General features: G+C 46.5%; 1 protein-coding gene across 1 annotated transcript in view; it reads left to right on the top strand.

The window, feature by feature from the left end:
* slc17a7a (solute carrier family 17 member 7a) overlaps positions 1-26,963 on the top strand; it is a 37,701-nt gene extending 10,738 nt beyond the window's left edge. The window contains exons 2-13 of the mRNA XM_064315622.1: positions 13,697-13,949; positions 14,268-14,386; positions 15,607-15,721; positions 15,928-16,015; positions 16,232-16,318; positions 16,776-16,918; positions 17,501-17,650; positions 18,220-18,352; positions 19,840-19,950; positions 20,670-20,797; positions 21,938-22,007; positions 22,881-26,963. Of these exons, the coding sequence (XP_064171692.1) occupies positions 13,697-13,949; positions 14,268-14,386; positions 15,607-15,721; positions 15,928-16,015; positions 16,232-16,318; positions 16,776-16,918; positions 17,501-17,650; positions 18,220-18,352; positions 19,840-19,950; positions 20,670-20,797; positions 21,938-22,007; positions 22,881-23,221 (1,738 nt within the window). The 3' untranslated portion in view covers positions 23,222-26,963. The remainder of the gene's footprint in view (positions 1-13,696; positions 13,950-14,267; positions 14,387-15,606; positions 15,722-15,927; positions 16,016-16,231; positions 16,319-16,775; positions 16,919-17,500; positions 17,651-18,219; positions 18,353-19,839; positions 19,951-20,669; positions 20,798-21,937; positions 22,008-22,880) is intronic.

Here is a 26,963-nt window from a genome sequence, read left to right as displayed (position 1 = left end):
GTCCTCTCTCAATGGGACTCAATGGGATTACTACCATTCAGGCTGTACTAATCTATCCATGGGTTATGACTGACATTCAGGTTGTACTAGTCTATCCATGGGTCATGACTGACATTCAGGCTGTACTAATCTATCCATGGGTCATGACTGACATTCAGGCTGTACTAATCTATCCATGGGTCATGACGTCAGTCGGTCTGTATGTCAGTATATGTCAGTCACTAGATTTATCAGAATTTACCAGGTGCAACCACTGAGACCAGGTGTGGGTATAAAGTGTCAGTAATAGGTCAGGATGCACGTTAATATTGGAGTCATACCTCTATTGGCTGATAAAAGCTTTAAAAAAAACTTATCAGTATCGCCCTAGAGAGGCAATGCATTTTATGTGCCACTGATGCTGTAAATTAAGTGAATATGTCATGCTCAAAAAGCAGCCTATTCATAATCATCTGTACCTCTTTTTTCATCAATATTTAATGTTTAATTTTTACTGCATAAACTCACAAAAAAACAATACACTAGCTCTCTAGAGTCCAGACTCCTGCTCTCTGCTTTATAATAAAGAAAGTAAGTAAAATTAAGCGAGTTGAAATATTTTCTGGCACAAATAAAATCTCACATTTTTCCTTCATAAATTGATGGCTGCTCTCTTCTCCTTACCTGACTGTGTAAACTTGGTTGCAGTGCAGTTAAAATGAAAACAGGGATGTATCATCATCAGCCAATATGGGGAGTCAAATTGGCCACAAATTTTCATAAATACGCATCCCTGTTAATAAGGCTCAGACGAATGAGCTACGGGTGATATTTCATGACTTGAGTAAGACGAAACAGAAAGGCGCTGTCGTCCGGACGAGGCTGTCAGGCCACAGGATAATGCACTATAATCACTTCACCGTGAACAACATTAATTGGGCCTGGAAGCTCTTGCTCATTAGCAGGTAACATATGTGCCTGTTGTATTAGCAGGCAATCTGTTTCTCAGAGAGGTATTGGTTTAATTAGAGTCCTCTAATCTACAGACCGGTTCCTCAGCCGTGGAAAAAAAAAGAAACGCTTCCCTGTCTGTTTGACCTCTAGATGTTTCCATATTCGTCTTGCTCGTTTGGGCCGTTGTCTGTCAGCGTTCGCCTCTTTTCGTCGTGTGATCTGAGGTGAAGCCTGAAGCGATTTAGCGGTTCCAGGCGCTTAATGAAGTCACATCCTGTGCTGCTGTGCTTCGTGGCAGCCGACTGATCCCCGGCTGAAAAAGTCCGCTCTCATTGGCTAGCAGGGAATCGCCCTAAAATGAACGAGCTCGCGTTATCGTGTGGGTTGAGTAGAGTTGAGTTGAGTTGAGTTGGGTTGATGAAGACATTACAGACCTCTCCTCGAAAAAGGACTCTAGGGAAGGCAACACACTGGTCAACCGTGCGTTAAATCACTGAGATAGAGAGGCAGAGTGTGAGGGTAAATGAGAGGAGAGAGAGAGAGGGGGGGGGAGAGAGAGAAACAGGGAGAGAGAGAGCAGGGAACATCACTGTTACTGAGATAGAGGAAGAGAGAGAATTAGAGAAGAGATATAAAAAAAATATTTGACCATGGTGAGTGATAACACATTGGAAAGAGCATTGACAGTGTGCAGACTCAGCGAGCACGGCCTGGCCATAGAGACCGGCCGTACACGGGCAGACCCGGCTGCCCAGAGAGGACAGGCTGCGCTCCCACTGCGGTCAGGGGGCAGACAGAACGCACAAAATACCAGGACAAATGGACAAAACATATTTTCAAAAATTAGGACCATTTCCCCCGACTTCCCAAATTACAGTAGTCTGTAAAAACTCCCCTATATACGGGGAGCGAAAACTCTGCACATTTCTGTTACTTGTATTGTTAGTAGTTTCTGTTCTAATTACTGTCCTTGGCATTCAACAAGGTCGTCTGAAGGTTTGTCTTTGGATATTTATTTATTGTTATAAATTCATCATAATAAATCAAATTTATTATTATATTTATTCATATATTTTATTCCACCGTAGTAATTATATGTTGTATGTGTTATTTTCATTTGTTTAATTGTGAATTGCTTGGGCAATATTGCTTATATACATTCATGCCAATAAAGCTTTGTAGAATTGAATTGAATTGAGAGGGAGAGAGAGGGAGGGAGGAGGAAGGGAGAAGGTGAATGTTTTATCCTTTCACATTCATTTCCGGAAGTAAATCATTTTTGGTAATCCTAATCTGTATGTGACAGATTATGAGTGGGGGGAGGGGTGGGCAGAGGCAACGGGGACCAGAATCAGTGGAAGGGAGGGGGAGAAAGAGAGAGAGTGAGGGAGGAGACAACCTGTAATCCCCCTCTCAATCAAACGCACTTCACTTTGATTGAAAGATTTGCACACCCTCTATCTCTCCATCTCTACACTGCTGTCTGTACGCACCAGTGTATGTTTATCAGTGTGTATATCTGTGTGTGTACAATTTCTCAATTTCCGCGATTCAGGATGCTAGCCGATCACGTGACCAGTCATGTGCTACGCTGAGTCCCAAGTTCCACTGTGCCTGCCGCCCAGTGAGAACATAGGTACCTGTCAGGTGTGATCTGAAATGTTCTGTCATCTTGCTACCTTGCTACATGCTACCTACTCGTGTTGTCGGCTACACAGATGCTCTTCAGTGTCTCTGTGTTCTGTGATTTATCGCTATCTTCCTGTCTTAGCTACAGCACATTTTACACATTTGTGTCATATCAGTCTGGTGCTAATCGTGTGATGTCAGTCTGGTACAGTCAGGGCCGGCCAGTGGCATAAACGGTCTATGCGGTTGTTTAGGGCCACAACCGCTAAGGGCGGGGCACACGACCACGAGGGGGGGCCACACTATCCAATGTTTATCTAAGGTAAATAACGTTATTTTCGTATATTACGTTATTCATCCCCTATCACGGAGCTAGCGATATAAATTTAAAATGGAATGGCAACAGAAAATTTCATAACAATGTAATGTAAGAAGGATTTTACCAAGCGAACCCTAACCCCCTTCCCCTCGCTCGACAGAATCCAACAGCCCCCCCCCCCCCCCCCGCTCAGACAGATTTGCTTAGGGCCACCAAAATCCTAGGGCCGGCCCTGGGTACAGTAACCCTGGCTGTCTACGTGGTAGTGGTCAGAAATTCACAAAAACACATTTGTCAAGCCAAATCTCACTCCTCCCCCGTCTCTCTCCATCACACGCTCTACTCTATCTCTCCCTCCCTCTCTCTCGCCCTCTCTTTCAGATTGCGTGTTGTCCGAAGGTTTACAGAGAGAGGGGATTAAAGAGAATCAGCATTGATGGGGAGAAAACCTAGAGACAAACAGAGGGAATGAGATAGATGGAGAGAGAGAGAGGAAAGGACAGAGAGTGAGAGGGAGAGAGGGAAGAAGAGTGAGAAGAGGAGAGACAGAATAAAACAGAAGGTATCCTTTAAAGTAAATGGGCAGAGAATAAATTCAAATTAAAAGCCAAAGACCCTCACTGAAAACTGTGTTCTAACACAGCATGAGCACAGTTTTCAGTGAGGGTCTTCGGCTTTTAATTTAAATTTAATGCAGTGCTGCTTTAATTTTAACAGTGTGCGGTGCTATAATTCTAACATTATAGTACCACAGCACACTATGTAAGAATTAAAGCAGCACTGCACACTATGTTAGAATGACAGTACCACTGCAAACTACCTTTGAACTACAGTAGCACGACTCACTATCTCAGCACTACAGTAGAACAACAGTACCCCTGTATACTGAGTGAGAACTGCAGTACCACTGCAAACTATGTTAGAACCACAGTACCACTGTAAACTCTGTGAGAACTATAACACGTCTCAGTATCGTACAACCAGAAGCCGACTGTGAAAGATGGCGTCTGTATCACTGAAGGGAGGGAGGGAGGGAGAGGAAAAGAGAGGGAGAAAGGAAAAGAGGGGGGAGGGAGGCAGGAGCGGGAAATTAATAATTCATCATCAAAAAAAAAAAAACCATCAATATTTAATCAATGTCAGAGAAAGCCTGAATTATTACAGTGTTAACTGTTAGTGGTGCACATATACGGAGTGGAGATCAATCTACTTTAATTTTGGGTCTACTCTTGACCGTGGTGATGACACTTTTCCTTGAATTAACAGTGTAGAGAGGTTATTAGATAGAGGACACATAGACACATTGTGCAGTATGTGCAGCATGGTTATCTGAGTTTAAATCTGCAATGTTGTAGTCAATCAAAATTTCATGACCCAACAGGAAGGTGAAGCTTCCTTTTGCTTTAGTGCTCCTAGACTGTGGAACAGCTTGCTTCTGCAGACTAGGGAAGCACCAACAGCTGTTATTTTAAAAGTTTATATTTGTTCCTGGTCCTGTAAGTTTCATTAATTTATGTGTTCTGCCATTATTCTTTTATTTCTTCTGCAAATTTTATGGAAGGTGCTATATAAAGTGTATTATGGTGATGAAGATGATTATTTGATGATGCTGATGCTGCTGATGCCTATTATTATTATTATTATTATTATTATTATTATTATTATTATTATTATGATGACTGTTGTTGTTGCTGCTGCAGTTCCTGTTATTTTTGCTGTTTTCGTTGCTGTTATTATTGCTGCTGCTGTTGTTGCTGTTGTTGTTGCTGCCATTGCAGCTGTGGTCTGTAATCCACATATTGGTAGGACAGGGATAATAGTCAGAAGGTCAGCGGTTAAAATATTAGACTTGATTTTGAGTTTGTCTGTTTATTCTAGCAGTGTGGAGAATGTGTGGTGTTTTCCTGTTGTCCTGAGTCTCCATTACTGTGCAGAATACTAGGAGTGGCCTTGCTGTCAGGCTAATCACGCTTTGATTGGCCTAACCTGAGTGTGCTGTTACCTGATAGGCCAGTGGGAGAACTGTCTGAACAATCAGTGACCAATGCCTGCGCAAAAGAGCAGAATGTTACAGAGGGAAATGTTGTTCTACATTATTGATTGGCTGCATGCCCTATCTCAGGGTGTATTACATAGCAGAGTCAATGTAAATACCTCACCAGAAAGGTACAGCTCCAGGAGCACCACCCAAGTTCCAATCATGGTTGTGCTGGAGAAATTTGCCTGTGGGCTACGTGAACCGGGGGTTGGGGGGCGGACTCTTAAATTTTTGGGTGTGCCGACCAAAGACACAACGTACCGCTAACAACTCTTGGGTTTAGGGTCTGTTGGGTTTAGAAATGGAGAATAGGGTGGGAGGTGCTCCTCTAGGGTGGGAGGAGCTTTGCCAGGGTGGGAGGTGCTCCATTAGGGTGGGAGGAGCTTTGCCAGGGTGGGAGGAGCTCCACTGTGATGTGGCTCTGTGCTGCAGACCACTCTCTTACAGGAAGTGGTGGAAAGCAACGCTGTCCCAGACCACCACACAGACCGGCAGGTCTCTGACCCCCCAGGCCTCTCTCTAGAGGGTGCCGGAGTCTGTCGTACGCGGCCTCAAGGAAGGTTATCAAGGTTATCAGGCCTCCAGTGTGGTGAGGTCCAGCGGTGGGGAGGTGTGAGATCACACCCCCTTGAGAGATAGTGGCTCACACAGCTACATCACCTCCCCGCTGTCCTGGCACATTGACTCTGGCCCGTTTGCCAACGGTGGTTCTTCCACGTCTTCGGACCTTGGGCGAGTTGAAGCTGCTTCATCAACGTGACTGGAGACACGAGGAATTGGCCTCAAGCTCCATCATTCTGTGTGAAGGAGAAATATATTAGTTGTGTATTCTTGAAGTACAGCAAGCCCCTCGAGTGTAGTATTGTGTAATGAAAGGTGGGATGAACCCATACCTGCACTCACCGGCACCTGATCTCCTTCACTCTGTCACTGTTCGTATCCAATGGTACCTTACACAGGTGTTTCGTTGTTACCTGGTGATGCAGCCCAGCCCTGCTGATTGTGGCCAGACTGACTGCACTGATGTGGTTGAATGGGTTGTTGTCATCACTGGTCTGTGTTAAGATTTCCCTCAATCAAATTTCATTATTAGCCACCACCATGTTAACAATTGCCATCTCTTGCTCTGCAGTAAGTTTCTTTCACATAGTTGATTATTGACTGACTGTTGATTGGACAATAAGGCACATAGATTTTGTACATGTGCAGTAGAGTTTTACCTGTTCGTCTGTTTGTTTTCGTCTGCCGTGACCAAATCACGTCAGTTTAGCTGAGTGGGACTCAAGTGATCTTTGTATCTTGTGTTTACTGTTGTGCAAAAATGTATTTGTCATTTGTATTTTTTGTGAAAGCCGCCATAAATGACTAACTTGTTTCGCAAAAATAGATAGTGTTTCGTTGATTTAGTTTTCGTGTTGACGTTGTGGGCTACAATTCCATTCATATGCTGGAAACAACAGAAAAATACTGTGACTTCCAAGTACCAACAGCAGGAACTGACTTTGGTAGGAAGGCTTTTGACTTCCTTCGATTTAAAATAAACAATATTCAGAATACTCCCTACCTTGAGAGCTAAATTTCAGTGAAGCAAAGAATACTAGGCATTCAGAGGGACTGCTGTAAATGTGGAACTATTTTAGCCATTGATTTATGTGGTGTGTGTGTGTGTGTGTGTGTGATTCACGTGTTAGCACAAGGTTTATCTGCAGATCCTTTCAGAGTGATTGAGTCCCACAGGAACCTCATGCAGACACTGCTTTCATAAGCTTTTCATATCGGCAGATCTGCTTACCCCAAAGTGTTAGCGCGGTTAGCGTGCGTACAGCTCTCTGTTTCCGTGGCATCGCGCTACACCCTGATCTTTAAAGGCTCAGATTCTAAGGCTGGATGGATCTTGGGAGGAGTCAGCGTGTCTATGGCGATGGAGCGATGTACACTCCTTCAGTTTGCAGAGTGTGGCTAGGCTCTTCGGCGCTGATATAATGGTATCAGTGGAGGTAAGGGTAAGTGGTGGGATGGGGGGGGGGGTGTGAATGGGGAATTTGGGTGCAGAGGAAACTAGCCTGCGTGCGGGTGGGATGCTTGTGCGTCACCCAAAGCTGCTGTCTTTGCAACGCCAGGCCGGCTGGCAGGACGTCCGAGGGGTGCTCATCCCCGTGGTGGTGTGGGAGCGGCCTGCGCCTCACCTTGAGCTCTGATTGGCCAGAAACGCGGCACTAGCGCTGTGCAGACTGTAAGCCTGGGGGGAGCATGCAGGGAGGGGGGCAGGTGGGGCAGGTGGGGCAGGTGCAGGCCAGCCAGCTGGAATTATGGGGAGGGGCCAGCAGAGGGGCGGGGCTGCAGCGGACTCCTGTTACAATGGCGCCCGGAGGCACGGGCGTGGCTGAGAGGAGAAGGGAGCGTGTGCAGTTTTGCCTGCTGACCTGGAGCAGGGCTGGGACAGGCCTTCCAGCTCACAGGGGGATCTTGCAGCTCGGCCCCGCCCCCGCCCCCGCCCCCGCCTTCCGCCCCATCCTCCCCCTGCCACCACCCTCCGCCCTCGTCCCCACCCACCGTTGAGTCCCATTGGCTGCAGGAGCGCTGAGTCAGCGGTGACGGGTCCTCCCGCACAGGAGCCAGAGAGCCCTGCAGGGGGGGATGACGCGTGCTGACGCACGGGCGCTAGGCTGCAGAGGGGCTGCGTGTCTGGCGTGCTGCAGCGCCATGCGGCGAGCCGCAGCGCTTTTCCGCATGCCGCATGCAGGCGCCGCTGCGGACGGGCACCTTCCGCAGGGCAGCAGCTCCGCAGGGCCTTCTGCACTGGCACAGGGGAATGCTCATTAATATTAAGAGATTATGCTCATGAATATTAAGAGCGCCTGCTCATTAATATTAAGAGATTATGCTCATGAATATTAAGAGCGTCTGCTCATTAATATTGAGAGATTATGCTCATGAATATTAAGAGCGTCTGCTCATTAATATTAAGAGATGGTGCTCATGAATATTAAGAGCTTATGCTCATGAAAATTACAGGCTTGTACAGGCCGAACATAATGAGAAGAGCTAATTTAAGATGTCAGAGTGAGTTTAGCTGGGAGAGCTACAAATGGCTGTTTAATGACTAATCATTCACACACAGTGACTTTCTGGAATGCAGCCAAAATCTGGAATACATTTTGATATTCATTTACAACAGTGATTTCACACTTCTGTAAGGCTTAGTGTTATGTTTTAGTAATTAAATTAATAAAATGCATAAAATTTACTTTTGATGTGTAGCATTTGTTCCCGGTAGGCAAGATGCACAAAGCTGAAAATTTGACTTTCAGTCTCCTAGTCATGTACGTTCGCAAATGTCAGCCGGTAATCAATGATAAAATATAAATTGTGATTATATAACAGTGGTTTTAAGTGCATTTTGGAATATTTCACCATGTAATTAAAAAAGGCCAAAGGATGTGTGTGCATGTGTGTGTGTATTTGGGCCTGTGTGTGTGTGTGTGTGTCTGCATGTCTGTGTGCGTGCGTGTGTGTGTGTGTGCATGCATGTGTATGTTTGTGTGTGTGTGTGTGTTTGTGCATGTGTGTGTGTGTCTGCATGTCTGTGTGCATGTGTGTGTGTGTGTGAGTAGGTGTGTGTGTGTGCATGCATGTGTGTGTGAGTAGGTGTGTGTGTGTGCATGTATGTGTGTGTTTGTGTGTGTGTGTGTGTGTGTCTGCATGTCTGTGTGCATGTGTGTGTGTGTGTGAGTAGGTGTGTGTGTGTGCATGCATGTGTGTGTTTGTGCGTGTGTGTGTGTGTTTGTGTGTGTATGTGCAGTTGGTTGGTTAGGGGCCCAGATGGTCTCTCTGAGGTGATCTCTGTTTGACTCCCATCATGTAATGATCTCCAATCAGATTCACACTAATCTCCCTCTCTTTCCCTCTCTCACACTTTTCCTCTCTCCCTCTCTCTCCATCCTCTCGCTCTCCTCCACCTCTCTCCCAATGGACCACTCTTTCCTTCCCTCCCCGCTCTCGGTGCCCCCTGTTCTGTTATGTACATCTGAATGGAGAAGTGTTTGAGAGAATAAAGATGCTCTCTATCTCTAAAGATAGATCACACCGCAAATGTGGGAAGTATCTGCAGCTGAACAGACTCTCTCTCGATAGAAAGATGAGTCATTTTATGTAACAGCGTTTACTCAGACCGCGAGATGAAGAAGTTTGTTGATAGTATGGAGAAGTTAAAACAGTGGTAAAAGTGGTAAATGGTAAAACAATGTTCCTTCAAATGATGGTGGGCAGCACAGTGGTGCAGTGAATAGCACTGTCCCCTCACAGGAAAAAGATCTGGAGTTTTGAATCCAGACTGGGGTCTTTCTGTTGCCCTGTTCTTCCAGGGGTGCGTTTCAACTGCTTATTTCTTGTCTTCTTTCCTAGTATGGAAGGACAAACGGGTCAACAAAAAGATGTGAAATTGATGTGAATACGCACGTCCCTGTGGGTCTCCTCTGGGTGCATCCCGGGTTTGTGCCACTCGTTTTTTTTCACTCCTTCTATCTCTTCCTCACATCCTTCCCTCACTCTGTAGCTCCACCCAACGGCAGGTGCGAGGAGGAGATGCAAAGATGAGATATGGGGATGGAGGAATCAAGACAGTATACACTAGGCGAAGGGAACGGCCTTGCTCAGTCAAGTGTCAGTTTGAAGCGATGTCAATTGCAAGCGCTGCAGATGAGGAGCGGTGGTTCCGATAAAGGACTTCTGCGAAGCCTGCGCTGGTGTACCCTCCCTAAAGCCTCCTCGGGGAGCCTCCTTGCTCCTCCAAGGAGCATTTCACAGATTTGAATGTCTTTAAAGATGACGGACCTCGGTAAATTTCTGGGTCAGGCAAGGACCGAGGAGACGAGGACGTATAAAATGAGCAATTGGGATGAACCCCTGGTTTCTTCCACAGTCCAAAGAGTCCAAAGACATGCAGGTTAGGCTAATTTGAGGGTCTAAATTGCATATCGGTATGAGTGTGTGAGTGAATGGTGAGTGAATGGTGTGTGTGTGCCCTGCGATGGATTGGCGAGCCATCCAGGGAATATTCCTACCTCTTGCCCGATGCATGCTGGGATAGACTCCAGCCCCCCTGTGACCCTGACCTGGAGTAAGCGGGTTAGATAATGTATGGATGGATTACAACGAAGAAAAGATGATGTGTTTATACCTATAACACAGCATTTGCTATTCAGTTCAGCTGGTGAATGTTTTCATGGGAATGAAACTGGATAGATGTGTGTATAAACCAGGCATGTTGGATGTCATGGTGTCAGTGAGTGGTGTGTGCTGTGTAAAAATATGACTCATTAGTGAAGTGTGTTGTGTACTGTCACCGTTCTGATCAAACAGCAGACACAGCCAAACACATTATGTGCAGTAAACATACTACTGTACAAGGTTTTCAACATGCCAATTAACACTGTATTATTGGGACCAGTCAAGATATTTTGAAGACTTTCACTCCCTTTAAAAAGGTTTATACTGCTAAAAGTTATTCCAGTGCACTAGACAATATTTTACAAGAAGACAATAATGACCACCGCAGTTCAAAAAGAGTGTGTAGACAAAAACACAGTAAGACAAATTTGTTGTTATTAAAAATGGTCAAAGTTTGCGATGGTCGTTCTGATTGGTTAGACAAGTTGGAGGCGAGGGTAGGTGGTGCCTGACCCTGCCCACCCCCGTCTCCGCACCTGTTTACAGCTCTGGGGCAGCTGAAGACCAGAGGGAAGAATCTGGAATTAGGATTTGAGGGGTGAGTCCAGACAGGATAGCTGTAATATATGAATAATATGAATAATTTCATATTTTCAGAGTTTGAATGCAACCTTACCATAGTTAATACTTCATCTTTGTCGTCAGACACAAATTGAAACTTAAACTATTTCTAAATACCAGTCCCCATCCCCCACCCCAAGCTTGGGGATAAAAATATCTGAAATAACATCTTAGTGAAATTCATACCTTTTCCAATATAATTTACAAGTCTCATATGGACAACAATCGACTGAAAGTATTTGAAATGACCTCAAAAAATAAAATAACAAATGTTTCAGACATATTGTTTCAAGGGTTTCATATTTGAATGCTTTCAAATAAATTAAATAATCTGCAATAAAGTATTTCCAAATAATTTTATTTGTGCATGTATTTTGCACATAAATAATGGAAATAAATGTATTTGAATGTCCATGAAATATTTGAAATGATTATTTGACCCAAGTCTGCCGAATAATAATAATAATAATAATAGCGCATTACAGGATAAAATTATTAATTAAAATAAAGAAATTATACAAAACGATACAAAAAAAATAGACAACAATGAATAAAACAGTAGCACGGTCTCAATTGTTAACTTGCATTCAGCAAGTTCAAAAAACAACATGTTTTGCTAATGAGATTTTAGAGAAGATGCCAAGGCCCTGATAAAATGAGAGAATTCCGTGTCCCGTGTCCCTCTTGTTTTAAGAGGTGTGGCGGCAGCAGTGAGAGGGTCTTTGGCTCAGGCTAAGCTCATTTACACACACTTTACACGCACCTAAACGAGCGCGAGGCAGCGTCCATCTCCACAACTGTCCGAGGCGCGTTGGGCGAGCTCTTGGAGAAAGTTCCGGAAAGTTCCCCCTCGGGCAGATGTCGGGTTACGCGGGAGACCATACGGGCGTAGCTGGAGGCTTCGGTTCGCGTTAGCGTCAGCTGCGAGCGGCGCAGCCGGCGCGTGTTCGGAGAGAGAGCGGGGGTTGCCAGGGGAACGGCGTGTGGGCGAGGCGCGTGCTGCTCTGGACGCCGGCCCGTCCGCGGTGGTCGGGTCTCTCTCTCTGGGCGGCCCGACGGGCGACAGCTGCTCCTGTCCCGCATCGTGACTTCAAACTGCGAGCGGCAGTGTAGTATAATGGGTAAGGAGCTGGTCTTGTAGCCTAAAATGTAGTATAATGGGTAAGGAGCTGGTCTTGTAGCCTAAAATGTAGTATAATGGGTAAGGAGCTGGTCTTGTAGTCTAAAATGTAGTATAATGGGTAAGGAGCTGGTCTTGTAGTCTAAAATGTAGTATAATGGGTAAGGAGCTGGTCTTGTAGTCTAAAATGTAGTATAATGGGTAAGGAGCTGGTCTTGTAGTCTAAAGTGTAGTATAATGGGTAAGGAGCTGGTCTTGTAGTCTAAAATGTAGTATAATGGGTAAGGAGCTGGTCTTGTAGCCTAAAATGTAGTATAATGGGTAGGGAGCTGGTCTTGTAGCCTAGAATGTAGTATAATGGGTAGGGAGCTGGTCTTGTAGCCTAGAATGTAGTATAATGGGTAAGGAGCTGGTCTTGTAGTCTAAAGTGTAGTATAATGGTTAAGGAGCTGGTCTTGTAACCTAAAGTATAGTATAATTGGTCTGGTAACCTGAAAGGTCACAGGTTCGATTCCCAAGTAGGACACTGCTGTTATACCCTTGAGCAACGTACTTTACCGGCATTGCTTCAGTATATGTCCAGCTGTACAAATGGATGCAATGTAAATTCTGTGTAAAAATTTGTGTATAAGAGCGTCTGCTAAATGCCTGTAATGCAATGGAACTCTCGGTTGTCTGATTCCAGGCCAGCCCGATTGAGAGATCAGTGTTATACTGCACAAACGGCAGCCATTTTATCAGATCTGAGAGCAGGATGGATGCGATAGATCCACAGCTATTTTAAACTGCTACCAGAAGCCGTACAGAAGGCCAAAGGAAGCAATGTCCATGCATGACAGAATTCGGGAGGGTGCGATTAGTCACACGGCTTTACTGCCAATTAAAGTGATTCTGACAACACGCACCAACACGAAACCCTGAAGGATCATGGGTACGCAGCGATCCAGCTGTGTGAACTCTGCACGCCTCTCCTCTTTTGGTTCCATCTATTTCTCTTTGCACTGGGAACCTGCTAAATCTCCCTCTCTTCTTTTTTTTCCTCTCTCTCGACTGCTCCCTCTCTCTCCCTCTTTATTTCTCTAATTGGCCCCACACACGTTCTCTATCTACCTCTCTCCATTGCTCTCTCCCTTCCTGCCCTCTCTCTTCCCCCACTCCCTCTCTTACCCTCTTTGTTGCCGAGTATTTTATCTCAATATCTTTCTGTCTTTGAAGATCTGTTTTACTTTTATTGTTGAATAAGGAGGCTTTCAAACGTAACAACTCTCTCTCTCCCCCTCTCTACCTCTCCCCCTCCATCTCTGAGGTGGAGGGTGTTTCGGGAGGGGTGCATGCCCTGTGCCTTTTATTTGCTACAATTTCTTGGTTTCTTCCAACTTTATTACTGATTCTTCCTGTTAATTACTTGTTTCATATTGGTTGTTACTCAATGATTCTAATTAAGGTTGGGGTGAGGAGTTTTGGGGGGGGGGGGGGTTTAGTGGTTTTTCAGTGGTGTCTTTCCATCATGGGGTTAGATGTGCTACAGGAAGCGATACGTCGGTAGAAGACATGCTAGTCACGGTTGTGGAGCAGGTAGGAGGTGGAAGTATTGATTCTGCTTCGTGATAGTCTTGATTAGATCTCGCTCTTCCTCTCTCTCTCTCTCCCACTCTCTCCCTCTGCCCCCCCCTATCCCTCTCCCCCCCCTCTCTCTCTCCCTCCCCCTCCATCTCTCTCCCCCTCTCTCTTGCCCCCTCTCCCTCCCTCTCTCCCCTCTCTCCTCTCTCCACCCCTCTCTCCCCCTCTCTCCCTCCCCCTCATCCCTCTCTCTCTCTCTCCCTCTCTTTCTCTCTCTCTCTCCCTCTCTCCCCCCTCTCTCTCCCAGGCTCCTGGAGAAGCGCCAGGCCAATGGCGAGACCATCGAGCTGTCGGCGGAGGGCCGGCCCGAGCTGGTGGAGGAGCGGGAGCTCCCCATGGTGGACTGCACCTGCTTCGGCCTGCCCCGGCGCTACATCATCGCCGTCCTCAGCGGCCTGGGCTTCTGCATCTCCTTCGGCATCCGCTGCAACCTGGGCGTAGCCATCGTCAGCATGGTCAACAACCACACCGTCTACCACGGCGACAAGGAGGTGCTGGTGGTGAGTGCCAGACGCTCTTATCCAGAACACCTTATTTTACAGCATTTTACACAACATTTACATTGCATCCATTTGTACAGCTGGCTATATACTGAAGCTATGCAGGTGAAGTACTTCACTCAAGGGTACAACCCTGAGAATCGAACCTGTGACCTTTAGGTTACAAGACCAGTTCCTTACCCATTATACTGCACTGCCGCCCTCCTCTGCAACCCCTGGTCTTTTCCCGCCTCCGGCCTCCTCCTCCTCCTTGTTTCGTACGGCTTGTGTTTTTTTTTTTTTTTTTTTTTACGAGCCCCGCCCCTCCCTCTGTCCCAGGCCTCCCAGTTCACCTGGGATCCGGAGACGGTGGGGATGATCCACGGGTCCTTCTTCTGGGGCTACATCGTCACCCAAATCCCCGGCGGGTTCATCTGCCAGAAATTTGCGGCCAACAGGTCAGCCTTGCTTCATCAGCGGTTTTTTCAGGCTGGTGGGAGAAGTTACTGGGAAGGGAAACTCTGTGGGGCAATGCACTCTGGGATTGCTGGCTTTTTGGCTCAGAGGTGTTCAGCACTCCCTGTATCTAGGGCTGTGGGCCCACCCATGACCTTTGATTCAGACTGCATATATATTCAGATAATCAATTAAATCTTGGGAGTATTTCACAAAGCAAAATTAGTAAATTAACTGGATAACTCCACTGAGTAAAACCTGGAGCAGCTCTTTTTACTTCAGTCCATGTGCCAGATTTGGAAGGGTTTCCGGGTTTTACTCAGTGCAGTTATCCAGCTAACTCAGTAATCCCGATTCATGAAACAGTGCCCTGGTCCTTGGAACAGTCACACTATGCAGCACTGGTGAAGGGAATGGGTGGCCTAGGGTGGCACTCACCCCCTCCCTAAATCTTATTGCCCCCCGCCTGCTCGCATTGGCTTTGAGCAAAGCTCCTTTTTTCATATATACCTGATTCATATACTGTACGTGCTGCTTGAAGTTTACAAAAAGTAGCTTGGCAGCACTTGAATGGCTGAAGCTAAGCAAGTGTGGGTTTGGTTAGTACTTGTATGGGAGAGCTCCTGGGAAAACTAAGTTGCTGCTGGAAGTGGTGTTGGTGGGCTAGCAGGGGGCAATCTTTTCTCTGGTTGAATAAACCCCAATGCCCCAGTTCAGTGAGGGGGACACTGTGCTGTTGGAGATTTTGTCTTTCAGATGAGACGTTAAACCGAGGTCCCGACTCACTGTGCTCATGACAAGACCCCATGACACTTGTTGCTAAGAGTAGGGGGGTTTCCCAGTGCCCTGGTTAAATATCCAACCTGGTTCTCTCAAACTTGCCACCTAATCATCCCCTGATTTAATTGGCTAAATTCATTTAATTCTCTCCCTCTCCACCTTAACTATGTGTGTGGTGAGTGTTCTGGTACAAAATGGCTGCCGTGCATCACCCAAGGTGGGTGCTACACATTGGTGGTGGGCGAGGTGAACTCCCACTCATAACTGTAAAGCACTTAGAGCGTTTGGAAAAGTGCTGTATGAATACACCGATTCGTTCATTCAGAGACCGTGTGTGAATGGGTCAAACGCAAGTGTCTGAGGGTAAGGGGTATTTGCGACGGCTTTCTCTGACGCCGCTAAGACCGCGTCTCGTTTGTCTCCGTCTCTCCGCGCCCCACAGAGTGTTTGGCTTCGCCATCGTGGCCACCTCCGTTCTCAATATGCTGATCCCGTCAGCAGCCAGAGTCCACTACGGCTGCGTCATCATGATCAGGATATGCCAGGGGCTTGTGGAGGTACTGTGGTGTGTGTGTGTGTGTGTGTGTGTGGGGGGGGGGGTGTGTGTGTGCGTGTGTGTGTGTGTGTGTGTGTGTGTGTGTGTGTGTGTGTGTGCCTGCACGTGTGTGTGTATGTGTGTGATGGAAGGTACTGTAATATGTGTGTGTGCGTTGTGTGTGTGTGTGTGATGGGAGATACTGTAATATGTGCCTCTGTGCTTCAGGGGGTGTCTTACCCAGCATGCCATGGGATTTGGGCCAAATGGGCCCCGCCTCTTGAGAGAAGCCGATTGGCTACAACTGCCTTTTGTGGTGAGCCGTCCACCAGTTGTTCTACAAAATCCCATAAAAGCTTGTGTTCTTGTATTGTAATCCTCTGCTGTGATACTGCTGCCCTTACTAGAGCTGCAACTACTGCCAGAGCGACTGTTCTCACCAGCGTTCCTCTGTCTGTTCAGTACACCGCTGTTTTAATGCTGTCTGCTGTTTCTGGAACTTTCTCTCTATCTCTCTCTCTCTCTCTCTCAGGGTCCTATGCGGGGGCTGTGGTAGCTATGCCATTAGCTGGGGTGCTTGTCCAGTACACAGGGTGGTCTTCTGTGTTCTATGTCTACGGTTAGTGACTGTCTATCAGCACTGAAATACGAAACACCATCTTTTACAACATTACGAAGTTCATTACAGACAGAAAGTAAAGCACCACTACTGTTGGTTATATGACATGACAACTAATGCAGCAGACAGAATTAGTACCAGACCAACACTTTCCCTCCACTGACCTTCTTGCTAAACAGATTCCAGCAGGTTTAACCCGTCCTTGCTGATAAAGACCGGGCAGAGTGGTTTTACGCCTGAGTCTGAAGTATTAGAACATGTGGTGCATTAGCACATTAGAGCTAGCGTACGTGCCAATCACTGGCCACCGTGAGCCACATCACTGCTCCCCTTTGGCCCTGTGTGGACCTCCTTTGACCGTATTTGCGTCTCTTTTTGTTGCCCCACCCCACTCGTCCGCCCGCCCCACTTCCTGTTTGTACTTCCGCCCCCCTCCCCCTCTCCCTCCCTCTCCCAGGCAGTTTTGGGATATTCTGGTACCTATTCTGGGTCCTGGTGTCCTACGAGAGCCCGGCTGCCCATCCCACCATCACCCCGGAGGAGAGGAAGTACATCGAGGAAGCCATCGGCGAGTCGGCGGGCCTGGTGAACCCCCTGCAGGTGCTCCTCCATTCCGCCCTCTCTCTCTCCCTCTCTCTCTCTCTCTCTCCCTCCCTTTGGCTTATTTACTCAGTAACAGACTGCCAGGCCCAAAGACAGGGCTGCGATGGCTGAGCGCTCACGGCTCAGTCCTCAGTGCTAATTCAAACAGACATGAGTCATGAACACAGAGCTGCCTAAACATGCTCCATTTCAGTTAAAAGAATATAAAATAATAAGCTCTTAAGTATTGCAAACAGTCTCTCAGTCAATTTTCAGGAGGTGGCAGAATACACAGAAAGAATTTGAGGCAGTTGACAGAAAAGTCACAACCAAAGAAAGCACACAGGAAGTAGCATCTCAACGTGTTAAAGCAGTTGCTTCAGCCAGATTGGGCCCAAATGTCCAAAACGTCCGAATCGTTTCGAGAAACCAAAACAGGAAGCAAAAGCGGAAAACAACTGTTCCAGTCTCAGCCCAAGTTTCGCTCCGTCCTGACGTTCCCATCTCGGCTACCTCTGAGCTCAGTCCCGAATCTTCTCCGTGCCGTAGTCCCGTTTGTTAGGCGCTGTGTGTTAGCGTGTCACCTCCTTCCGCGTGCAGAAGTTCAAGACCCCCTGGAGACACTTCTTCACCTCCATGCCGGTGTACGCCATCATCGTGGCCAACTTCTGCCGAAGCTGGACCTTCTACCTGCTGCTCATCAGCCAGCCAGCCTACTTCGAGGAGGTCTTTGGGTTCGAGATCAGCAAGGTGAGACGGACAAGATTCTTGACAGGGTTTAAGAGAAGCGAATAAGCACCATGATGGAGTAGGTTTGCGCCAACATGTTTCTGACTGTAAGAGCGATGTGGTGGGCTGGAACAACCATCCTGTGACATGACACTCATTGCGCTTCTGTATTGATGACAGGTTGTCACATAAAGCACAGCTAGCGGGGCTAATGTTCTTCACCCAGTAGGATGGGTCATTTTTGTTCATTCGGAAGTATGGAAAAATTTGGAAGTATTATTGTTTTCGTTTTTTCAAAGAACTCCATGCAAATTTCAGTATATTTCTCTCTCTCCCTTTCTCTCTCATGCGGTCTCTCAACCCCTCTCTCTTTCTCTCCCTCTCCTCCTCCCTCTCTCTGTCTCTCTTGCTCTATCCCTCCATCCCTCTCTCTCTCTTTCTCTCCCTCCCCCTCCCTTCTTTCCTCTCTCTTTCTCTCTCTCTCCCCCTCCCTCTCTCTCTCTGTCCCCCCTCTCTCTCTCCCCGTCCCTCTCTCTCTCCCCCCCCTCTCCCCCCCCCTCTCTCCCTCTCTCTCTCTCTCTGTCTCCCAGGTGGGTTTGGTGTCCGCCCTGCCCCACCTGGTGATGACCATCGTCGTGCCCGTTGGCGGGCAGCTAGCTGACTTCCTGCGGACTCGCGGCCTCATGACCACCACCAACGTCCGGAAGCTCATGAACTGCGGAGGTGAGAGAGGAGAGGGCGCCTGAATAAGGACGTCCGCTGATATATCACATACTGTACATTAGCGCTTCCCAACCCTGTTCCTGAAGATCTACCATCCTGTAGGCTTTCACTCCAACCCTAACAAAGCTACACCTCATTCAACAGCTAGAGCAGGACTGCCCAACCCTGTTCCTGAAGATCTACCATCCTGTAGACTTTCACTCCAACCCTAACAAAGCTACACCTCATTCAACAGCTAGAGCAGGACTGCCCAACCCTGTTCCTGGAGATCCACCATCCTGTAGGCTTTCACTCCAACCATAACAAAGCACAACTCATTCTACAGCTAGTGATCTTATTTAACTGCTAATTAGTAGAGTCAGGTGTGCCAAATTAGGGTTGAAATGAAAACTTACAGTAAGGTAGATCTCCAGGAACAGGGTTGGGCAGCCCTGACATATATCATGTACATAAGGTAGTCAGGTCTACTAGTGTGTTGCACATATCATGTACATACTGTATTTAATTATGCTACTATATCACATATATCATATCTAAATGCTCAGCTCAAATAGTTGCAACATGTAGCTTCTACATCTACTGTTTTACAGCTGTCTGGACATCAATAGTCCACCGGGGCAATGCTAAGCTAAGCACAAACCGTATGCCTGATTGAACCTGCATTTTACTGTACAGTAACACTGGGAAGCTCTGTTGGAGGGTGACAGAACCATTTCAACAACAAAATATTTATGTCTCTTGATAAAGCCCTCAAAACGCAATGCTTCTTGCCGCTTCTTGTTTTGCTTCATGTCTGACTGGCATCTTGATCACATCTCCATCCCTGTTCCCTTCTACAGATAACTGCCAAAATAGAGGAAAAATCTGAGCAATGAGGGATACAAAGTATTTTGAAAGCATGTGCTTTCACACAGGTGCGGTTCCTGGGTTTATCAAGCAATTAGCATCCCAGCATGCTCACGGCTGCGTTTAAAAATACTGCGCCCAGTTGGAGGCTACTTTGGCTACAATGGCTGGAAGAAGAGATCTCAGTGACATTTTGAAGGGCGGTGGTTGTTGGGGAACATTCACCAGATGCTTCCGTGACTAAGACTGCTGAACTTGCTGATGCTTCATGTGGAACAGTGCCTAAAGTGCTGTTGGTAGGGAAGGAACAGATATCATCAACGAGGAGCAAGCGTGGTTGAGAGCACGTACTCCTTGACAGTGATGTCAGTGAATTGGTTCGATATGCAAAGTTAAATTCTTAGGCCACTGAATCAGTTAGCTATGAATATCAATCTATATTGAATATCAATCTTGAGCTAATTCATCAAGAACAGTCCATTGGTAGGTTCACAGAGATGGACCCTGGTCTGCATTTCCTTTATTTTGGCAGTTACCTGCACCTCATTACATTGCAGCTGAGCCAAACTCTGCTCTGAACGCTGTAAAGCTGTGTGTTGGGTACTGAGTGATTTCTCGCCGTTGCTGTGTTTGGGTCACAGGGTTTGGAATGGAGGCCACCCTGCTGCTCGTGGTGGGCTTCTCCCACACGAAGGGCGTGGCCATATCCTTCCTGGTCCTGGCTGTCGGCTTCAGCGGCTTTGCCATCTCAGGTACGGAAACGCGAGGGCCGTGAGCCAATCAGCGCCTATCTTTGCCAACCAATGAAAATATGTTTTTCATTTTAATTGAATGCAGTACTCCTTCGGCGAGTTCAGCAACCCCTTAAACGGACTCGATAAACTGAGTGTGTGAAGAAAAAGGGCAAGGCTCACGTTTACTGGCAAGTTAAAGATTAGGACACACGTGGATCAAATGCCTGTCTTCTTCCACACTCTTTGTCTATACTGGCTCACAATCTAAATTGTGTTTAATAGCATTTCATGGTCTGCTGTGCGTGCCAAAAGCTTTTTAAACATGCTGGTATAAAGAAAGAAAAGTAAGCTGGATAAACTCACCAACCCGCGCTACCGAGGTCAGCACATAGACACTACAACAGTGTAGTGTTAACCCTTAATATGGTTCACTTCATCTCTTCTATTGCCTAAAGTCTTATTTAGTTTTTTACCTAATGAATGGTGAATGAACTTTATAATACTTAGTTCTACATTGCTGTTTGCCACGGTACAGTAAAGCAATGAGCTTTGCTTACTGTTAGGATACTGACATGCTGTATATAGACCAGTAGTTTTTGTAAAAATGGTACAACCATCCGAAGGCCGTCTGTGTAGATACATTCATGCTGTTTCTCTCTCATGCCTTCTTCTGATTGGCCCGTACGTTGGTGGTGGTGTACAGCAGGCTGTTTCTGACTTCCTCCTCTATCTCCCAGGGTTCAATGTGAATCACCTGGACATCGCTCCCCGCTACGCTAGCATCCTCATGGGGATCTCCAACGGAGTGGGCACTCTGTCAGGCATGGTGTGTCCTCTCATAGTTGGAGCCATGACCAAACACAAGGTATACAGAGCACTATCACAGCTACTCAACACAGCTACTCAACACAGCACTGCACCATCGCAGCTACTCAGCACAGCACCACACCATCACAGCAACACATCATCACAGCTTCTCAACATAGCTACTCATCACAGTGCCACACCTTCACAACTACTCATCACAGCTACTCAACACAGCATCACACCATCACCACTACTGAACTCAGCAACTCAACACAATGCCACACCATCACAGCTACTCAACACGGCACCACACCATCACAGCAACACAACACAGCTACTCAACACAGTACCACACCATCTCTGCCACTAAACACAACACCACACCATCACGGCTACTCAACACAGCACCACACCATCGCTGCCACTAAACACAACACCACACCATCACAGATACTCAACACAGCACCACACCATCACAGCAACACAACACAGCTAATCAACACAGCACCACACCATCACAGCTACTCAACACAATGCCACACCATCACAGCTATTCAAGCTATTTAAAGTTTAATGAGAAATTAAAATCGGGCCATTGACAGTGATACATTAAGGCAATGCTTCATTTCAATTTTAACAGTAGAAAATTTGAATTAATTTCTTATTTATGAGATTCGTTCAAATGTTTTGGAAGGACTGACAGCCCTACTCTACATCTCCTACACAAGAACTCTACAAGCTTCTTCTGATGGCTAAAGCCTTCTTCCATTGCAGTGGTAGATGATGGAAATTTGCAGTACTCGGGGACATGAAGCGCATTGCTCTTAAAGGGAATAAAAAGAGCTCATTTGATTGGCTATGATTGAATCTTCCAGCAACACACCCACCAATAATATTTTCAGCATAATCCAGCCCATTTTCCACCTGTGCCGTGCGCTTGGAGCTGTGCGCTCCTCGCCTCTGGTCACGATGACACCGACATTCAATAGCCAAGCTCAGTGCATCCATGTGCTGGGCCACTGACTGTGCCCCATGTGTTGTGTGACATCAAGTCCAGAAAAAACAAAACCTAATAATATCATATACGTGAACTGGCTCTTGTACGACTCGTTTTTATGAACGCTGTTACTACTGCGTTGTTTTGCGTTCAGCTCTCCAATCTTTTAACTATTCCTCTGTCTTTCTTTTCTGGTCTCAGACACGAGAGGAGTGGCAGTATGTCTTTCTCATCGCTGCCCTCGTTCATTACGGAGGAGTGGTCTTCTACGGTACGTATTTTCTGTTTTTTACCCCCCCCTTCTTCAGGTTCAGTCTGCCCTGTGAATCCCCAGGTGAGCTATTGGGCTCTAATGACCGGGCTCTGTGTTCTGGTTAAAGTGACCGCTCTCTGTATTCTGGTTGAGGTGACCGGACTCTGTGCTCTGGTTGAGATAACTGGTCTGTATTCTGGTTGAGGTGGCCGCTCTCTGTATTCTGGTTGAGGTGACCGGCCTGTATTCTGGTTGAGGTGACCGGTCTCTCTGTTCTGGTTGAGGTGACCGATCTGTATTCTGGTTGAGATAATGGATCTGTATTCTGGTTGAGGTGACCGGCCTGTATTCTGGTTGAGGTGACCGGTCTCTCTGTTCTGGTTGAGGTGACCGATCTGTATTCTGGTTGAGATAATGGATCTGTATTCTGGTTGAGGTGACCGGTCTGTATTCTGGTTGAGGTGACCGGTCTGTATTCTGGTTGAGGTGACTGGTCTGTATTATGGTTAAAGTGACCAGTCTCTGTATTTTGGTCGAGGTGACCGGTCTGTATTCTGGTCGAGGTGACCGGTCTGTATTATGGTTAAAGTGACCAGTCTCTGTATTTTGGTCGAGGTGCGGTTGTATCGGCGGGTCGTCTGATTGGTAATGACCATCTCTGTATTGCGGGGACGTCGATTTGGTCGAGTGACCGTCTGTATTATGGTTAAAGTGACCAGTCTCTGTATTTTGGTCGAGGTGACCGGTCTGTATTCTGGTCGAGGTGACCGGTCTCTATGCTCCGGTTGAGGTGACCGGTCTGTATTATGGTTAAAGTGACCGGTCTCTGTGTTCTGGTCGAGGTGACCGGTCTCTATGCTCCGGTTGAGGTGACCACTCTCTGTGTTCCAGGAATCTTCGCCTCTGGTGAAAAGCAGCCGTGGGCGGACATCGAGGACACCAGCGAGGAGAAGTGCGGGATCCTGGACGAGGACGAGCTGGCCGACGCCACCGAGGAGATGTACCGCAGCGGAGGGGGGGGGCAGTACGGGGCTCTGAGCCAGCCCAACGTGGGCACCAACCGCGGGGGAGGAGGAGGAGGAGAAAGAGGAGGAGGTGGAGGAGGAGGAGGAGGAGGAGGAGGAGGAGGAGCAGGGTGGGTCACAGACTGGGACAAAGCGGAGGAGTATGTGCAGCCCCCGGGGTACAACAGCTACCTGTACGGCGGGGAGGCGCAGAGAGAGCTGATGTAGAGCGAAGGAGCGGGGAGGAGAGAGGAGGTGAAAGAAGGAGAGAGGGAGAAAGGAAGGGAGAAAGGGGGATGGTTGGATAGTTAAAGAGGATGAGACTGAGCTGGGCTATGAAAGCTGGATGGAAAGATGTGAAGTGAGAGAAAACGTATAGCGGGAGAGAAAACGATGGGGAAAAAAACAGCCATAGATAGCCTGAGTGTGTTTGTGTGTGTGTGTGTGTGTGTGTGTGTGTGTGCATGTGCGAAGGTGTGTATTCATTTATACACGTGTATGTGGGGTTTGTGTGTATGTGTGTATACTGAGAATCTGTGCGAGTGTGCAGGTTCTGCTCTCCCTGTGATTTACAGTATTTGTGTTTTGGTCCCTTCCACTGATAGAGTGAGCTTCTTGTGCTTGTGCTTGGGATTGCAGTGTATGTTTACACAATGTTTCTGTGAATTTTGAGCGAAGGAATTGCCTTCTTAAATATCGGTAAAAAAAAAGAAGTATACGCCCACTGTGTTGTAGCCACGCTCTTTCTGGCCTGAAGCTCATCTTTCAGGCACAGATGCCAATAATTACTAATGTGTACGCACACACACACACTCGTTGGGTAAATCCATTATTGGTGCTGTAATTTATAATTGTCCTGCAGGGTGGGGTCTCTCTCAAACCTTTATTCCACTGATACATTTCACTGAGGTCAGAATTAAATCTTTACAGGAGCATTCAGTCCCTACTCTGGTAAACATATCCCCTGATGTGACCTTGGTGGAGTATGATTTTTATTTCTTCATTTATGTTTTTTTTTAAAGCCCTTTAATGGAGTTCATGCTGACATACAACAAAAAATGTTTTTGGCATTCATAACCACGCTGTAATATTCATAAACCCTTTAATAGTGCACACAATAGCCCGGGAACATGTCCGGACATGATCCACGAGCGTTGTATAACAGGCCATCACTGATGTTGAGCGTCACATGTTCCGTGACCTTTGACAGTGATCATCATAGAGCTGTTAGGCGTTATTCGTGCGAGGGAAAGCAAACGGCGGCCATAAAAACCGTCGAGTGGCGCTTTAAATGATAATTAATTTAACGCCAGCGCGTTTCATGGAGTGTCTGTTAAACCTTTTGTGCGCGTCACCTCGAGTGGAAGGCGTTCGCATGCAGATCTGCGACGAGACAAGGTCCCGTCCTGTTCTGAAGGCAAGCGCGAAAACACCTCAAACGTGCCAATAGGTTTTAAAGCTGAACGGGAGAACGTGACGAGCAATAAAGACAAAGATGAGCCGGACGATCCAGCAGCAGCAGTTTTTTGGGTTGGGAAGCAGCAATAAGGACCAGGATGACGGGTGTGGTTTGCAATTGTGCGTGCGCGTTCGGCGTGTGAGCATGTGCTGAAAACGTATTTATCGTTCGATCCACTGGGTTGGTGTTCTACGTGTTAACTATGACCAAATCAGTTTGAGATAAATGTAAAAATTTATAGAGAAATTTTCAGAGACTTTCAATCGCTGACTTGAACTTGCTTCTGACTGTGAGGCTGTGGGATCCTGTGGACCTATAGGTTTTTCTTCCTTTATAGGACTATATTATACATTATACAGTGTACATGTGTGTGTTTGTACGTGTGTGTGTGTGTGTGTGTGTGTTCAATAGTGCAGTGTCCATGCTGCTGGAGATTCGGCAGCATGACATTCCCACCACACGCTGTTCGTTTGCCTGAACCCTAAATTTCCGCGGCCAAAACCCACTCTTCCCGTCCCCCGCTTTGGCCTGAGGTCCTGGGCCGCTCCTGTCTGAAGGTGTCGGTTTCCCCCCCATTCCAAACGCGCACTGAAACCTACAGGCATACATCAGATAGACATCAGTTTACTGCATGGGCTCTCGTACAAAATGGCGTTTGCAGATCGGCCATGAACGATAACCCACGTGACGCTTCCAGAATGCATTGCACTTAGTCTGTATAATTCCTCAATAGTGAAATGTCATCGCTGCCTGTGCCATTGATGTTCGCTGTCTCCCAGGTGCTCGGTAGTGAGTCTAGTGCACTAACGGTGAGGATGGATATTTGACATTTTTTGCCGTATATTGGATTGTGTCATATCCGAGCAATTTCTACATTTTACACTGTATTGTAAGTACACTGCTGGAAAAAAAAAAACTTCCAGCTCTGTTCCATCATTATTTGGCATCCGTTGAATGTCAGCAGGATCAATTGATCGATAAAATTGTCACAGAACCTTTGTATGGATTGATACAAATGTTTGCAGCACCTTCATGTAAATGTCTTTTTAGTGACATAAGCGTATATTGTGAATTAAAAAATGGGGCCAAATGAAGAATTTGTGAAAGTGAGACAGGAGTCATGTCAGATCAGTGCGTTCCTCCACCAATGGGAAAGGGAGGCGAGAAACACAGGCAAGCACAGGCCAACACAGTCTATGTGCCCTGTGCTGTGGTAGTTATCCTCTGTAAACAATCACTTAAACTTTGCATGATACTGGAGAATCCTCACATGGTTTTATTATACTAGTATTAGAGCGTGTTGTCCTGGGAAGAGACTCGTTATTGATGGAGAGATAATTTTTTCGCCGTAGTGTTGTTACCGTGGTAGGTTGTCATGGAGACTGGAACAATGCCGCACAAATAATGCAACTGTGAAGCACAGCTTTGCAAGCGTTGCGTACAATATTTCCACTGCCAAAGCAAAGCTGTATATATCGTTTCACGTCTGCAGTGAGGCAAGTAATAAAACGCAATTTGCTCAATTTAGTCACTGACAATTCTAAGAACCGTACCACTGGTCTGTTTGCACTTTTTTAAGAGATCTCCTGGGCAGGATCAGCGTCTGTCAATCTTGACACGAAGTGGCATCAGCAGTTTTCAGTGGGATGCAGGCACAGATTCTTTAGACACACCTGCTTCATAGCTACAGGACGTTCTGTTGGTAACAGGAGTTTCTGGGGCTATAGTTTAGTACAGAACGTCCATTGGCCGCAGAATTACACTTGGCCACGCCCCTTGATGAATTTCGAAAGCTGCATCAAATGTGAATGTCTCAGCTTTGGGAAGTTCTACTGAGACAAAACCTTGGGTGTTTCAGGGTTAAGAACGCAAAGCTGAGCATCTGATATGGTCTAGAGAATCTGTGGCGAAGATGTTGATTGGTCACTGTGTCGTAGGGGCGGAGCCAAATGCCTTTCACCAGGCCCTAAGTCCACCGCAGTCATTTCTCCCCCAATGAGCTCTCTCTCACCCCCCCCCCCAGCCTGTTCCAACTGTGTTTCTTTAGGTGTTTTAGAGTGTAAAGGATGTGTATACTTACTTTTTACAATTGCCATTATTATGCTTATTGTCTGTTAATTTGCAGTAGATATCCGCATACAAAAACAAACACAGAGCTTAGAATGTGATTTAAACTGGAGTATGAAAACAGGCAAACCATTAAGACACATATTTTCCTGAACTATCAAGGACAGGATTGAATAATTATATTACTTCTTTAAATTCCTGTTGTCACTGTTGCTGTTGTCTTTTTTGTTTTGTTTTTGTTTTTTCATTTTTTTTTGGTCTGTTTATTTTCTTGGTTTTATTTGTCTTTTTTGTTATTTTTATTTTTTCCAAAGCTATGAATTTGTGGAAAATACACAATGTAAAAAGATATATAAATATTCATGCAAAAGGATGAATAAAGTTTATGTATACAATGGATACATGTTAAAAGATCCCTGTGTAAAATAAAGAAGAAGAAATGTG

This window comes from Anguilla rostrata, chromosome 17 (genome assembly GCF_018555375.3).
Source record: "Anguilla rostrata isolate EN2019 chromosome 17, ASM1855537v3, whole genome shotgun sequence".
Classification (NCBI taxonomy): domain Eukaryota; kingdom Metazoa; phylum Chordata; class Actinopteri; order Anguilliformes; family Anguillidae; genus Anguilla; species Anguilla rostrata.
The sequence above is the reverse complement of the archived record's forward strand: the minus strand, read 5'-3'. Positions and strand labels throughout refer to the sequence as shown.